Source organism: Drosophila biarmipes, chromosome 3L, assembly GCF_025231255.1.
Source record: "Drosophila biarmipes strain raj3 chromosome 3L, RU_DBia_V1.1, whole genome shotgun sequence".
NCBI classification, from domain to species: Eukaryota; Metazoa; Arthropoda; class Insecta; order Diptera; family Drosophilidae; genus Drosophila; species Drosophila biarmipes.
The window spans coordinates 12,736,995-12,751,182 of NC_066613.1; the positions used below are offsets into that span (position 1 = coordinate 12,736,995).

General features: G+C 48.8%; 3 protein-coding genes across 12 annotated transcripts; 1 reads left to right on the forward strand and 2 right to left on the reverse strand.

Moving 5' to 3' along the window:
* Window positions 1-330: 330 nt before the first annotated feature.
* Window positions 331-8,944, reverse strand: LOC108028326 (sentrin-specific protease 6). Of its 4 annotated transcripts, none has more exons than XM_050886833.1 (9): window positions 8,364-8,944; window positions 7,472-7,562; window positions 6,711-7,415; window positions 4,173-6,635; window positions 3,997-4,108; window positions 2,946-3,064; window positions 2,641-2,857; window positions 942-2,404; window positions 331-883 (listed from the first exon to the last, which is right to left on the reverse strand). In XM_050886833.1, exons 2-9 carry the CDS (start codon window positions 7,550-7,552, stop codon window positions 557-559), a joined length of 5,487 nt encoding a protein of 1,828 aa, XP_050742790.1. In that variant the 5' UTR covers window positions 7,553-7,562; window positions 8,364-8,944; the 3' UTR covers window positions 331-556. The 4 variants fall into 4 exon arrangements, with proteins under 4 accessions (XP_050742790.1, XP_016955548.1, XP_016955547.1 ...); XM_017100059.3 differs by having other exon boundaries at window positions 942-2,407; XM_017100058.3 differs by having other exon boundaries at window positions 942-2,407; window positions 8,067-8,944.
* Window positions 8,945-9,314: 370 nt separating this feature from the next.
* Window positions 9,315-10,330, forward strand: LOC108028329 (ribosome maturation protein SBDS). Its single transcript, XM_017100069.3, has 2 exons — window positions 9,315-9,495; window positions 9,578-10,330. Exons 1-2 carry the CDS (start codon window positions 9,365-9,367, stop codon window positions 10,203-10,205), a joined length of 759 nt encoding a protein of 252 aa, XP_016955558.1. The 5' UTR covers window positions 9,315-9,364; the 3' UTR covers window positions 10,206-10,330.
* A 193-nt stretch (window positions 10,331-10,523) lies between these two features.
* On the reverse strand, window positions 10,524-12,987 carry LOC108028327 (IST1 homolog). Of its 7 annotated transcripts, XR_007763856.1 has the most exons (6): window positions 12,706-12,986; window positions 11,903-12,635; window positions 11,477-11,527; window positions 11,243-11,311; window positions 11,117-11,179; window positions 10,780-10,853 (listed from the first exon to the last, which is right to left on the reverse strand). XR_007763856.1 is itself a non-coding variant. In XM_017100064.3 (5 exons), the coding sequence occupies exons 1-5, from the start codon at window positions 12,885-12,887 to the stop codon at window positions 10,635-10,637; spliced, it is 1,248 nt and encodes a 415-aa protein (XP_016955553.1). In that variant the 5' UTR covers window positions 12,888-12,986; the 3' UTR covers window positions 10,524-10,634. The 7 variants fall into 7 exon arrangements, 5 of the variants coding, with proteins under 5 accessions (XP_016955553.1, XP_016955556.1, XP_016955555.1 ...); XM_017100064.3 differs by lacking the exon at window positions 11,243-11,311 and having other exon boundaries at window positions 10,524-10,853; XR_007763855.1 differs by having other exon boundaries at window positions 10,775-10,853; window positions 11,117-11,311.
* Window positions 12,988-14,188: the final 1,201 nt, after the last annotated feature.

Genomic DNA, 14,188 nt, shown 5'->3' on the forward strand with positions numbered 1-14,188 from the left:
CCGAGGAGTCCCACCATGTAGGCCGCATCTACATGGCGATTCTAGCCTACATGGCGAGACATGCGAAACTGGTTTGGGCAAGGGCGGACTCTCGAAATCGGTTGTGTTACGAAATGGTACCGAAAAGCCTCCCCAAGAACAACAAATAACCCATTTTGACCCCATAAAACCTATTACGAGCCATTAATTTTTCAAAGATGAGAAAAAATAAAAACAACAATGCTTTTAGTTCTCCAATTGACTTGACAATTTTAGAGCACAAACGTGACATCGCTTAATATAAGCAAACCCTCTCCCCACATCAGTACCTCAAGAACCCTCGACAGTGGCTTGTATTTCATACATAGTATTGTAGTCTTTATTTTAAATCGTAGTTTAGCGTAATAGTTTCATTAGGTTTTAGGGGCAAATGTTTAGATACACAGAATTAATAACCGATGTAAATGTAATGACGTATTTACAGGTGGTGCCGCAGCTGTGGCAGCTGGAGCAGCGCAGGCAGGTGGGGCGTATGCGCATCTGGGTCGCGGGCTCGCAGGGCGAGGATCTGCTGGTGCTACGGCTCGATCTTGCGAATCTTCAGGCCTCCGCTGGGGCCACGCGGCGCCAGGTGGGCGACTCCGGGCGAAACGCCTGCCGATCCGGCCGCCGTGCTCACCAGCTGGGGCATCAGGATGCCCCCATTGCTGCTGGCCTCGCCGTTGCCATTGCTGGGACTCGACACGGATCCATTTTGCAGGCGTCGTTTCAGCACGAACCTCTTGCCAGTCGTGGCCGTCGCCGTCGTGGTCACAGTGGCCACAGCGGCGGGTTTGCCTCCCTGCGCTGGCTCCTCGTTGACGGGATCCACCTCCATGTCGGTGCCGGTGTTGTTATCATCATGCTGGAATGGATAATACAATTAGTGGCCACTACATAACCATTGTTCGTCTGAAACCCACCAATTCGCTGTTGGGGTCATCGTCGTCGTGGCCCTCCTCCTCCTCAAACTCCGCACTCTCCGTGTCTTCCGGATACTCCACCAACTGCCCGTTCAGCGTGGGGAATTCAATCACTGGCAGAATATGCCTTTGCTGCTGGTTGCCCTCGTCCATTAGCTGCTGGATCAGATTGGCGATATCCTCGCGCTTTTTCGTCACGGTGAGGAAGTCGAACCAGTTGGTCAGCTGCTTGATGGGCAGCCTGTAGTCTCTGATGGGCTCGCTGAAGAACTGCTCCACATACTGGAGCAAATACAGGCCGCAGTCGGTGAAGTTGTTCTGCTGCGGCACCTTGACGCAGTGGCCCGGCATGTTGTCCTTGTTGAAGACGTGCGCCTGCGCATCCGGCTTCTTCACCCGGTACTCGCAGGTGAGATAGTCTCGCAATGTGGCCACCACGCGACTGCGCGAAGCGCCTGCCAGGGAATCAAAGATGAGGATCAGGGGCTGCTTGACGGCTGGAACATCATCGGAGGCAATGTTCCGCGCTGGGCCGCTGGGCGTGGACTGCGAATTGGAGTTTGACTGACTGGGGTTGCTGGGAGTGGTGGTGGATGTTGGCGTGGCGGCTGGTTCCTTGGCCGAGTTCGAGTTTTCGCTGTCCTCCGAGGCCATGTCGCTGTCATCGCCCTCCGCCTCATCCCTTTCGCTCTCATCGTCTGCTATCCGGCAAACGTTATCCGCCGTCAGAGCGGCTGGGAGTTGTCCGCCCTCCCCCCGCTTTGTGAGCGGGGTGATGGTAGTGTTGCCAATCTGCAGCGACACCTTCTTGCCCCTGGCCCGCTTCAAGTGCTGCGGCTCCACCGGCTGATTCGTGTCGAACGTCACGGGACCCTTCAGGTTGGGGAAGCAGATGATGGCCAGGAACCAATGCGACTGCTCGTTGATGGGCACTATGATAAAGTCCTTATCGAATATGTCCACCACCTTGGTCCATTTCTGCACCCTGGCGTGGCGCTTCTGTGCTGCCGTCTGCTTCATGTCCGCCGGGCGCGTTAGTGTAGTCAGCCTCTTGTAGAAAAAGGTGCTGAATATGTGCGTGCGTTCGCGTTGCGGCTCCGGAATCAGCGTGTTCCTCAGCCAGAGCAGGTAGAAGTCGATGATGATGTCGTTGAGGTAGGACTCCTTGGTGAGGCACACGTAGTCCTCCATGCGGATGCACAGGCTGCCGGTTCCCTTGGGCGGGTACATCAGCAGGCTGACCTGCTCGTCTGCTCTCAGCTGGCGGGGCGGCGGCTGCGAGCTCTTGTCCTGCGTCTTGCGGTCGGAGTCCGCGATCCTCTCTAGAATCTCGGCGGCATCTGTGGAGGATATCTCGTCCACGCAGCTGAACATTGACTTGATAATGCCGCGGGCTGACATGGTGACGCTGTCGAAGAGCAGGATCAGGCGGCGCGTGTGGAAGCTGTGCGTCTTGAAGCCCACTTCTGGAAATAAAGTAATCGTATGGAATGTTGTTTTATTAAGACAAAAAAGGCTACATTAAGGAATCTATCTGTATCTATTTCCATTTGGCAAACAATTCCATAACAAAGGGAAATTATTCTTTGGATATAATCCCCTGTCTGGAACCCATATTGGTCATATTTTCATGAAAAATGAAACCAGGGATGGCCTAGGGATGCCCCACAGCTGGGGATCAAAGGTTGCGATTACTCACGATCGTGGGGCTGATCGTCGGGCAGCTTCAGCTGGGTCTTGACGTATTCGGCGCAGGTCTTGAGGAGGTAAAGCGTGACCAGCGGCTGGGCGGGCTCCACGTTGCCGAAGTGGGCTATGACCTTGATCACCTCCTGCTTGTGGATGTGCAGCTCGAACTTCTCGTCCTTGTCCTGCAGCACGCCCGAGATGCGGACGCCCTTCGAGGTGAAGCACACCTGGGGAGGAGGTGAGTTTGCGATTAGGTAAACGTATTATACACATTCCGAGGGGCGGGGGAGGGGGCACGGGGCGACGCCTTCTTACCGGCTCCGTAATCTCGAATCTGTAGGGCACCAGGCGCACGCAGCTGCACCGCAGGGACACGGAGAACTGCTCCGTTTCGGCGACGTCCGTCAGATCCGTAACATCGCCGCGGGTAAAATCTGCAAGAGTAGAAAATCCGTGGATGTAATTGCACCATTATACCATTTTCCTCGTGGCTGCCAGTCACATTTTTCATTCACTCGCTGGTACACGATCTCCCCGCCGCTTACCTTCATCGTTCATGGTCGCTAGTATATTGCAGCTAGTCTCTGTCGCTTAAGTTGCTTATTAAAAACTATTAAAACCCTGCGAGTCCGAGGAAAATTGCAAAGAATGGGGAAAACTGTGTGTTTTCACGCATTCGCTTTGCGCTTCTTCTTCTCTTTGGACGGACCGTAAAAATGGCGTGCTCTGGCTGGCGGTGGCGCCCTCTGGCGGTCCACCGCCGCGGCGCTTGGCCAAGGGCATTGCCAACACGAAATTCTTGCACACACAACATTGCTATACAGCAGTGTTGCTGCCAGCTAGTAAGTAGCCAAATCTGGCGAAAACAAACAGGTAACGAAAATAGCTAAATGCAAATTAAATACTTGTAATTTGGAATTAAATCAAATTGTGTGTTAATAAAAGTGTTTCAAAGGGATATATATACCATATATTCCCACAATATTCTACAAAAACAAATAGCTGATAATATTAGTCTTCAGACACCTTAAACAAATATAATCGCTGATTCGCTGACAATAAAAAAAAACCTGTTACCATTTTTTAGAAAACAAAAAAAATGTTTCCAAAATTGTTTTTAAATACCTTCAATTTAAGCTCCTTTTGCAATGAAAACGTATAATAAACTGCCTTTACAGAAAAAAAGTGATTTCTATAAATAAAGTATCTTAAGAATTTACTAAAAATGTATATTATAAATAGCTCGACTACCTATAGAACTGCAATATTTCGTAAACAAAAACTAACTTATGGTTCGGGATACATATATAAATGAAGAAATCAAATAAAACCCAAAATGTATCTCAACTCTATAATTAGATCTTACCTTTATATAAAGGTTCCTCATCGATCTCCGGTAGATTGGGTTCGCAGGCAAAAGCGGCGGGCAGTTCATGGAGATTGCCGTTGGAGTTCAATTTCGAATTGTTTGAGGGTTGCTGGAGATATAATAGAAATTTTAGCATGGCAAGAGAACACTAACAAGGAGTGCATGGAACCTACATTTCCAGTGTCCGCGTTGCCCTCGCCCTCATCGGCTTCATCTTCACTGCTCAGCAGCACGACGGGATCCACTTCGGCCACCCGCCTGCCACCTCGGGCTCTTCCGCCCCTCATGGCCATGGGTCCGCGACCCCGTGCTCCCACTCCGACTCCCGTGGCCGAGTAGGCCACTCCGGCCAGCTGTTTGCTGAAGCGAGCTGCTGCCAATTCTCGTTTCTTCTCCGCCGCCGACGTAGCTGCAGTCACAGCCTCGCTGGAGGATGACGAAGCTGGCGAGGAGGCAGCGCTGTTCTTGGGCATGTAGGATTTGCGCTTGGGCGGCTCCGGAAAGACTCGTTTGCACCGCTCGCAGCGGGCGTGATCCATGCCAGTGAAGCCGCACAGCTGGCAGACGGCCAGAAAGCCATCGATCAGCTTCCTGCCCTCCGAGGGAGCAGATCCAGCAGAGCCGGCCGATGAGACTGCCCCAGCGGAAGTGTTTCCACTGGCCGAACTGGCCGCTTCGCGTTTCGCCTGCTCGGCAGCGGCACTCGCTTGGGCGTAGGCCGGCGAGGCACTCGGGGTGGCAGGATTGGTGTTGGCAGCTGCTCCAGCCACCGGCGCCTGATTCTCCTGCGAGCGGTTCATCTGCAAACTCTCCTCCGCCCGGGAAATCAACTCGCTGGCCGATTCGTGCACAGTGAAGCCCACGGTGACCACAAAGTCCACATTGGCACCGCGATGCTCGACGCACTGGATGGTGGTGTTGTGGTCAAATGGGACGCCGACCTGTTCGAGCAGATCCTGCACCGTGCAGGACTCACGTGGAAGCGTAAATGTAATCAGACGTTGCTCGCCGCTGGCCAGAATCACCAGCATCTTGGCACTATTCTTGTCGCGTTCGGCTATCTCCTGGCCGGCTCGGTTGTTCAGTACGTGTTGCGAGTGAATCTCGTAGTTGTTGTGCGATGTCTTCATCACGGATGACCCCTGGGTAACGGCGGCCGGCGCAGGAAGCGGAGCCACCACAGCCGCTGGAATTGGTCTTTGCGGTTGCGTGATCCTCGTGCCAGTGGGCAAGGGTCCAGTAGGTTGAGAGGGTGTTATCTTGGCCGTCGGACGAACCAGTGTTCCAGGAGTTGTGGCTCTTATGGGTGCCAGGCCGGGATTTGGTGGCGGAACAGGAGCTGGCGAGGCCGACAGCGTTTGCCTCTTCTTGTACTCCGCCAAAGTCATGCTGGCTCCACTGGCCGGACGGATGCCTTGTGCCTGGCTCTGCACCACTTGCTGCTGCTGCTGCTGCTGTTGGTTCTCCTCCTCTTGCGAGGCAGTGCCCCCGGGATAGTAGGTGGTCAGCGTGGTGCCCGCTCCTATCTGCATGGGTTGCATTTGGTTCTGGGCCACCGGCTGTGCAGCTGGCGGCGGTTTCTGCGGATCTTTCTTCACCACCGCTGCCTGAATCCTCTCTTCCAAGTCCATGCCTATGTTACTTGACTGAACCACTGCACCGGCGGGAGCAGGAGCAGGGGCCGGAACCGGCGCCGAAACTGCAGAAGTCAGGGTCACAGGAGCTCTGTAGCGAATAGGACCATGCCGCATCATTAGCATGTGCTGGTGCTGCTGCGGTTGCTGTGGTTGTTGCTGCTGCTGCTGCTGAGGGCTTCCGTCGGTGACCATGTGTGTGCGATAGATGTGTCGCGGCTGCTGCTGCAGCTGCTGCTGTTGTTGTGGCTGCTGCTGCGGCTGGCCGAGATTCGTGCTAATGGTGATGTGCTTCATTTGGGCTGGTGTCACTATTTGCATGGTCTGACCGTCGCCGCCGGCACTGGTCTGGACCACCAATTGAGCTCGAGTGGGTCGTACGCCAGCAGGGCGCATGTTCCTAACCAGTCCGCCGGGCACTGCAGCTCCCACAGCTCCTCCTCGCGGCCGAACTTGCCGCACAATGGTCGTAGGCGCGAGTGTGGGCCTGGTGGTGATAAGCGTTCCTGGTCGGGTCAAGACAGCACCTCCTCGAGCGGATTTTCTGAAGGAAGTCCTCACAAGCTGCGTGCCTCCAGGCGAAGAGGTGGTCACCAGCTGTGGCTGCTGTTGAGCCACCAACTGTGGCTGCTGCTGCTGCTGAGGCGCCTGTGGCTGCTGCTGTTGCTGCTGCGGTTGTACCTTTTGCACCTGCAGCTGCTGGTAGACAACGTTCTGCGTTTGCTGGGGAACCACACGGGCCTGGACCAAATGGGCTGTCTGGGCCGTGGCCTGCAGTTGCATCTGCTGTTGCTGCTGGACTTGTTGCTGCTGCACTTGCTGCTGCTGTACGTGTTGCTGGATGACGTGCTGTTGCTGCTGCTGCTGTTGCGGCGAGGTGGCATAGACGACGCGATTGTTGTACGGATGGATGGCTGCCTGGCGCATAATTAGCTCCTGGTGCTGCGGCGCTTGGATCAATACTGGTTGTTGCTGAACGATCACGTGGGTATTGTTGAGCATCTAAGCGGAAGGGAAATATTTGATTATGTTAGTCTGTGATGGGAAAAAACATGTCTACAGTGATCTGTAACTTACCCCCAAGGGTCTTTGTTGCTGCGGCGTGGTGGTCATGCGGTAGACGATCTGCTGGTGCTGCTGTGGCTGCTGCTGGGGTGCCGATGTCTGCAGCTGCAGCGTTTGCGGCTGCTGCGCTTGCTGCTGATGCTGCTGCTGGGGGCTCTGAAGCAACTGGGGCTGCCCCTGGGGTGAAGCCTGCACTTGGTAGGTGGGGGCATGTTGCTGGTACTGCTGCTGCTGCTGTTGTTGTTGCTGCTGCAGCACTTGCTGCTGCTTTTTCTGCTGCTGCATGTGCTGTACGATGGCATTTGGTTGCAGCACCTGCTCGGAGGTGTAGTAAATCTGCTGTGTGTGCTGGATGGCGGGTTGCTGCTGCTGGTGCTGGACATACTGCTGCTGCTGCTGTTGCTCCAGGTGCAATTGCTGCTGCTGTTGCTGCTGGGCATCCTGTTGCTGCTGCTGGTAGTGAACCTGCTGCACTTGGTGCTGCTGGTGATGCATCACAACTTGCTGTTGCTGCTGCTGTTGTTGCTGCTGCTGTTGTTGCTGCTGCTGTTGCTGGTGTTGCTGCTGGTGCTGGGCGAGCTCGTCGCCTCCGATTATGTGGTAAGTGGGTGCAGCCGACTGCTGGGGCTGCTGATACTGCGCAGGAGCTGCCGTCTGGTAGACCACTTGCTGCTGCTCGTTGAACACCAACTGCTGGTCATCCTGAAGCACCAGGGACTGCAAGGAATGGCGGATTAGCTGGGCGTTTACCGGGCCTTCTTGAGACTACTCACCCCCACCTCATCTTGGGGCACTTGCACTACCTGCAAATCCGAGTAGACGGGCTCTTCCAGGGGCACTATGTACTGCTCCATTTTTGGGCACCTAAAAGGGGTCAAAAATGATTAGAGATCTTGAATATACATTTTTTAATGCATTTTATGGTGCAAAAATGTAGCTAACCACTTTTAAAATCCTAAAAAAAATTCTGATTTAAATACAACTAATAAAATAAACGAATATTTTAAAGGTGAACAGAAAATCTGATACATTTTTAACCATATTTAAATGTTTTAAGAACACTTTAAACTTATTTTGAATGCAAATTCCTCTCTATTTTCTAGCTATAAATGAAATTAAGCTTGTGAATTCATTTGTATAATACAAAAAGGTATTTTCTTTAAAAATATAATACAAAACCTGTTTGTTTAAAAACCATATTTAGCATTATAAGAACACTTTAAACATATTTGGGGTGCGAATTACAGGTTATATTCTGCGCCTCAGTTGGCGACGCCTGCCGAATTCCTCAACTTGCACCAGGTCAAGCAAAGAACAATCACATAGTTATTTAGGGCTTAAAACAAAAAACAAGTGTATAAACAATACCTGACACGTATTTATGCCATCTAAAACACATTAAACAATACCGATTTTTTGCCCCTTTGCAGGCGTCTCACTTCCGAGACATTTTCGCAGACCCCAAACACACACACAAGAACGCACTTGGGCAGCCAAAGATGCAGCCAATCCTGGGTAGAAAACTAAAGTTTATGCAGTTGGCCCACGAATAAACAAAGTGCTGGGGAATTTCGCTGCATTTTTAACCTTTTTGGGCAAATTTATTATACAATTAGGGGGCATTTCTGGTGCCTCATTTTCTCGGTCGTTTCCACACACACACACCTCCTTCGACTTTCCAAAAAGGGCAACTTTGAGCGCCGCTCGCTGTGCTCGCACACGGAAACTATTGGTCGCCGATTAAATCATATTCGCGCTGGCTTTTCGCAGGATTTACACGCTAATTACTCGCGTTTTTGCTTGAAAATTCGGGCTTTCTTTCTTGCAATAAAAATGGCGTTCACAATGCAGGGCAGCATTTGGTGGATTTCTTGCGTCTGGCAATGCCTGCTCCGGCAGCGCCACCTGGCGGCGCGGTCAGCTGTTTACAAACATTTTGCAGCGTTGCTTTGGGCCGCTCGTTTATCGATGTCCGCTTGTGCCGTCCTCTTCGCCTAATATTTAGAGGTCCCTCTGTTTGGCATGTAGCCCGTTTAAGGGGACCACTAAACAATCGGGCCACTGGAGTTGGCTTAAAATCCTCGGATTTTCGCGTTGAACGCGGCTTTCGACCGTCTGCCTTTATTTCGGGCCACATGACGGAGTTACTTGGCGAAAGTCGAGGGATAACGTTTTTTACGACACTCTGTACCGCGGTTTTGAGCACCGTGTGTTTTGTTGTTTGCTGCGCGCTCTGGCGAATTGGGCGAAGAAGAAGCAGCGGGGCAACAACAACAGCGGGAGGAGGAGATGGCAGAACGCCGATAGGCGGGAAAGCGATAGGTTTGGCAATGTCGGGTGGAAATTTGTGAAATCCCCTACAGTATTTATAAATTATTAATTATAATGCAATATTTCCGAAAATATCGTAGTTGAAAAATATATTAAAATAATTTTTGTTTTTAATCACAAAATACATATTTTAAGACTAATTTTGTGATGCAGTACGAAGTAACAAATGTATTATAAAATCACTTTTACTATTGAACTAGATTAAAACATCCTGTTTTCAAAATATTTATATTTGAAAATAAACAAATTAGTTTTTTAAAGCCACCTATCGGTTTTTTCTATCGAAAGAGTTCTGTTATTCGACCATCCCTAATTCCGCAGCTTTTTTAACAACAATGTCCAAAATATTTACGCCTACAAACCAAATACGCCTCACAAACGTCGCCATTGTGAGGCTAAAAAAGGGAGGCAAGCGTTTCGAGATCGCCTGCTATAAGAACAAGGTCCTGTCCTGGAGGAGCAACAGGTAGAACCCGCTGGGGGCAACACGTGCCAATGGTGAAATATGTTTTCCCTACATCTAATAAATTATACTCTGTATTTTATAGCGAAAAGGACATTGATGAAGTGCTGCAAACCCACACGGTGTTCACCAATGTCTCCAAAGGACAGGCGGCCAAGAAGGACGAGTTGCAAAAGGCCTTCAACAAAACGGACGAGACGGAGATTTGCAAGGAGATCCTCAGCAAGGGAGAGCTCCAGGTGTCGGAGAAGGAGCGCCAAAGCTGCCTGGACACCCAGCTGAACAGCATAGTCAACTCAGTGGCCGCTTTGTGTGTAAATCCCGAGACCCGTCGCCCCTATCCCGCCTCCATCATTGAGAAATCCCTGAAGGATGCCCACTTCTCGGTGAAGATGAACAGGAACACCAAGCAGAACACACTGGAGGCCATCAAGATGCTCAAGGAGCACATGCCCATCGAGAGGTCGCGCATGAAGCTGCGGGTTAGCTTCGCGGGCAAGGAGGGCGGTGGCAAGCTCAAGGAATCGGTGGTCAAGCTGGCCAACGCCGTGGAGCACGAGGAATGGGACGAGGCCACCCTGCACCTCACGCTGCTGATAGATCCTGGCCAGTATCGCGTCATTGATGAGCTGGTGCGGAATGAGACGAAGGGCAAGGGACTGCTGGAGCTGCTCGAACTCAAGGAAGTGGTCGAGAACGAGGAGGTTTTCTAGAAAACGCAGTCCCCTTAGTAATCATCTGTTTTCCTTGTACCTTTGTTGATATTTATGTGAAACATAAAAGAGGAAGATGTGGAAATTATAAAAACCCATATTTCTCGAAAAACGTTTTATTTCTATTGCTTAGACTTATCATTTCTTGTATTTTTTGCTTTGTTTAAACAAAGTGCTATTTTTGTGAGGGCCTTCATTAGGGTGATAAAAAAGGATTGGGTGGACTGCTATAGACAAGACTTCAAAGCTTTTCTTGGATTATTAGAAAGATTAGTGATGGGGATATAAAAACTTAAACTACCCATCTACTTAATGTAAATAAGAGAAATGAACAAAGTTTTTTAAATACATATATGATTATTATTATAGAACTGGACCGAGATTATAACAAATATACTGTAGTATTAAAAGGTGATCTGCTGCCCAGCTTTATTTCCGCTTCTTGAGGTTCTCAAACCGCCGTGACAGGTCGTCAAAGTCAATCTCCTCCTCGTCGTCCTTCTTTTCGGCACCTGCGCCCGGAACATCTGGCAGATCGTTGGGCACGTTGGGCAGCGATGGGAAATCCAACGCCGGCGGGGCACTTGGCAACGTCGGATTGCCTGGCGGCAGCTTGGATCGGGGTTGGGGTTTGGGTTTGTTGGCATTCTGAGAAGGGAAAACAAAATGCACAAATTAATTTAACAATTTCTTGAAACCAACAGCCAGTAAATGTAAGAAACCTTCTTTTTCTGATGTTTAAAAATATTTCAAATAAGAAGAAACCAATATAAATAGTTATCAGCCAAACATAGTTAAAAAATTAATTTGTTAAATTGAATAATAATAATCATTTTCAGAAAAGACAGGCTTGGTACCATAGAACTTTTAAGAAAATAAGTGCTTTATTGGGTCAAATCCAATGTCCTGACCTGGAGATTTACGGGATTAATGGAGGTGTAACGCGGCGGCGGATCATTTTCGGGTTTGGGGCGCTGTCAAGCAAAATCAAAGAAAACATAAGGCAAATAATAACAAATAAAAATAAGTAAAGGTACATCGAGACAAGCGAAATGATAGCAATTGGGCAGACAGAGTGGGCAGCAAGCTATGAATCATTTGGATGACTGGACTTACACGCACAGTGGGCATAGACAGGCCAAAGACGTCACACACAGATAAGGATTGGAGATCACAACCCATGGAAGCGTTTTCATTTGTTTAGTAATGTGGCAGAGAGATAAGCAAGTTAGTTGTTTGTTTTACTGGCAATCTACACAGGGTTCACCTACCAAAATATTCTCATCCGGGCTGCCCGAGCCATCCGTATTGTTTGATTCACGCTGCAATGGCCCAAATTTCATGCAAAACATGCCAAAATCTTAACTATGAACTATTTCTTTGTAGAGACGTTTGCATTCGTTGCAGTTGCAATCAGAAGTTTAAGTTACTTTGGAGGTAATAGCTATAAAACCTTAAGTCCGATGAAGAATAATATTTTTAATTTTAAACATACCTTTATATATAAGTATTAGGATCAAAAATCAATACTACGATCTTGGGGTAGATGGTATAACTACAAGCTCTACAGCATTCTATCTTTATGAAGAATGCCATACTTTAAAACTGCTGGTAAATTATTCTGATTGCAACTGTATGAAACGAGGAAATCTCTTGTTTCTATGATAATAGAAGAAGGCTCAAAGCACTATATTTACATTGATGAAGTTGGTGTTCAGATCCTTCTCCTCTGCGCATTTGGCAGGCAGAACTGCGGGCGGTGCCGGCTGATTGGGCGGTATGTTGTAGGCGAACGGCGGCGGAGGCTGCACGGGATGTGGAGCAGCGTATGCACCGGCTGGAGCACCACCTCCTCCTCCGCCACCAGGTCCACCGAAGGGTGGGTAGTTGAAGGGCTTGACGGTTGGTGGCTCCGGCATATTGGGCAGTGGGGGCACTGCTGGATAGCCAATGAAGCCCATTTGCGGCGGAGCCGGGCCACCAGCACCTCCGCTTCCGCTCAGGTTGTTCCTATCGGACAGGTCAATCAGATGCGGCTGCTGTGGCTGCTCCTCCTGCATGACCTGCGGATCAGGCTCGTACTCGATGTTGTAGTTCTTGGCAATGGCAATGAGGTACTTCTCCACCAGCAGCTTTGGAGGCGCCTGCAGCGTGAGCTTGTGCATCAGCTTCTCGGACACATAGTGCTCTCCCGTGGCCGTTCGCGACTGCTCGGCGAACTGGGGTCCGTACTTGGTCACAAAAATGTCCGAGATGACCTTTAGTTCGGCTATGTCGCTCTGCAGGCGGGGACACACCCACACCAGACTGGCCACGGGCTCGGCGATCCCGGTGTCCAGTTCCTTCATCTGGGTGATGAGGCCAAACCTGGCGAGCAACAGGTCACAGTACATCTCCACCATTTCCATGGCCTCCACCAGGTAGTCCTCCCTGTTTGAGAAATACAAATGTGTATGCATATATGATATGGTTCTTATCGGTGATATAAACCTGCACCCACCTTATTATGTGCTCCACACGAATCCGTGCCCGCTCCGTTTTTCCCGTGGCCAAGTAGTCGGCTATCTCCTTCCTGGACTTCTGCGTCAGCTCCGCCTTCTTCTTCTCCAGCAACTTCAGCCGGTTCAGAGCCAATCGAAGATTGGTCTTCAGCTTGTTGTAGTTGGGGCCGCTGGAAAACATCCTAACCTCGCCCTGTGCAGTCGGTTAATTGATGAAAACAAGGAACTTGGTTCGGAGGTGATTCACTAAATTAGTAGGGAAAAACAATGTGACGTCACAAGGAGTGTGGCCGTGCAGCGTTGTGGAGGAAATATGTATTCATTGCACGACGGCCACACAAAATATTGAAAGCGTTAAAATTTGAAATAAAGTTGAGACTAGATTTCCGCTTATGAATATTATTTGCGATTACGAATTGTTTTCAACAGTGGATCAGAAAGATCAAAATTGTTTAAAAATGTAGAAATATTAAAAACACAAAATTGTTTCCCACTTTGAAATTCATTGAAAATACAAAAAAATTGAACATGAAAATGGGCTTAGATTTCCGCCCTCTTTAAAAAAACACTCTATTTGAATGTATTTGGGCATTCAACTACGAACTCATAAAGGTATCCCACGTCAAAATCGGATATGAATAACTCCAGTTATGGGATCTACAAGTGCTGTTTTTACTGAAACCCATTGAAAAGCCGGAAAAATCCAACATGAAAATGGGCTAAAATTTCGAACCTCTTAAAAACAAAATATTTGAATGTATAATATTTGCAAATTCAACCACAAACTCAAAAAGGTATCCCACATCAAAATCGGATTAGAATTACTCAAGTTATGGGATCTAGAAGAGCTGTTTTGGGTCCCCATACTGAAACCCATTGTAAAGACGGAAAATTTCAACATAAAAACTTGCTAAAATTTCGACCCTCTTAAAAACGAAATATTTAAATGTAAATTAATTGGGAATGCAACCACAAACTCATAGAGGTATCCCACTTTAAAATCGGAATATAATTACTCAAGTTATGGGATCTTGGAGTCTTGGAGTTTTGGGTCCTCATATTGAAACCCATTAAAAGACGGAAAAATCCAACATAACATTGGGCTAAATTTTTGACCCTCTTAAAATTTTTATATTTGCCTGTAGAATATTAGGAAATGTAACTACGAACTCATAGAGGTATCCCACGTCAAAATCGGATATGAATAACTCAAGTTATGGGATCTAGAAGTGCTGTTCTGGGCCTCTATACTGAAACCCATGGAAAACACCTAAAAATCCAACATAAAAATGGGCTAAAATTTCGACCCTCTTAAAAACGAAATATTTAAATGTAGATTAATTGGAAATTCAACCACAAACTCATAGAGGTATCCCACATTAAAATCGGAATATAATTACTCAAGTTATGGGATCTTGGAGTCTTGGAGTTTTGGGTCCTCATATTGAAACCCATTAAAAGACGGAAAAATCCAACATAACA

What these genes read in the sequence shown, in the direction of transcription:
- LOC108028326 (XM_017100059.3), bottom strand. Translation starts at nt 7,552, where the DNA reads ATGGAGCAGTACATAGTGCCCCTGGAAGAGCCCGTCTACTCGGATTTG. An exon ending in AGCAACAAAGACCCTTGGGG is followed by an intron (nt 6,636 to 6,710) that starts GTAAGTTACAGA and finishes CCTTCCGCTTAG; the next exon opens with ATGCTCAACAATACCCACGT. An exon ending in GATTCGAGATTACGGAGCCG is followed by an intron (nt 2,858 to 2,945) that starts GTAAGAAGGCGT and finishes CCTCCTCCCCAG; the next exon opens with GTGTGCTTCACCTCGAAGGG.
- LOC108028329 (XM_017100069.3), top strand. Translation starts at nt 9,365, where the DNA reads ATGTCCAAAATATTTACGCCTACAAACCAAATACGCCTCACAAACGTC. An exon ending in CTGTCCTGGAGGAGCAACAG is followed by an intron (nt 9,496 to 9,577) that starts GTAGAACCCGCT and finishes TGTATTTTATAG; the next exon opens with CGAAAAGGACATTGATGAAG.
- LOC108028327 (XM_017100064.3), bottom strand. Translation starts at nt 12,887, where the DNA reads ATGTTTTCCAGCGGCCCCAACTACAACAAGCTGAAGACCAATCTTCGA. An exon ending in CGTGTGGAGCACATAATAAG is followed by an intron (nt 12,636 to 12,705) that starts GTGGGTGCAGGT and finishes TTTCTCAAACAG; the next exon opens with GGAGGACTACCTGGTGGAGG. An exon ending in TGAACACCAACTTCATCAAT is followed by an intron (nt 11,528 to 11,902) that starts GTAAATATAGTG and finishes GGGCCATTGCAG; the next exon opens with CGTGAATCAAACAATACGGA.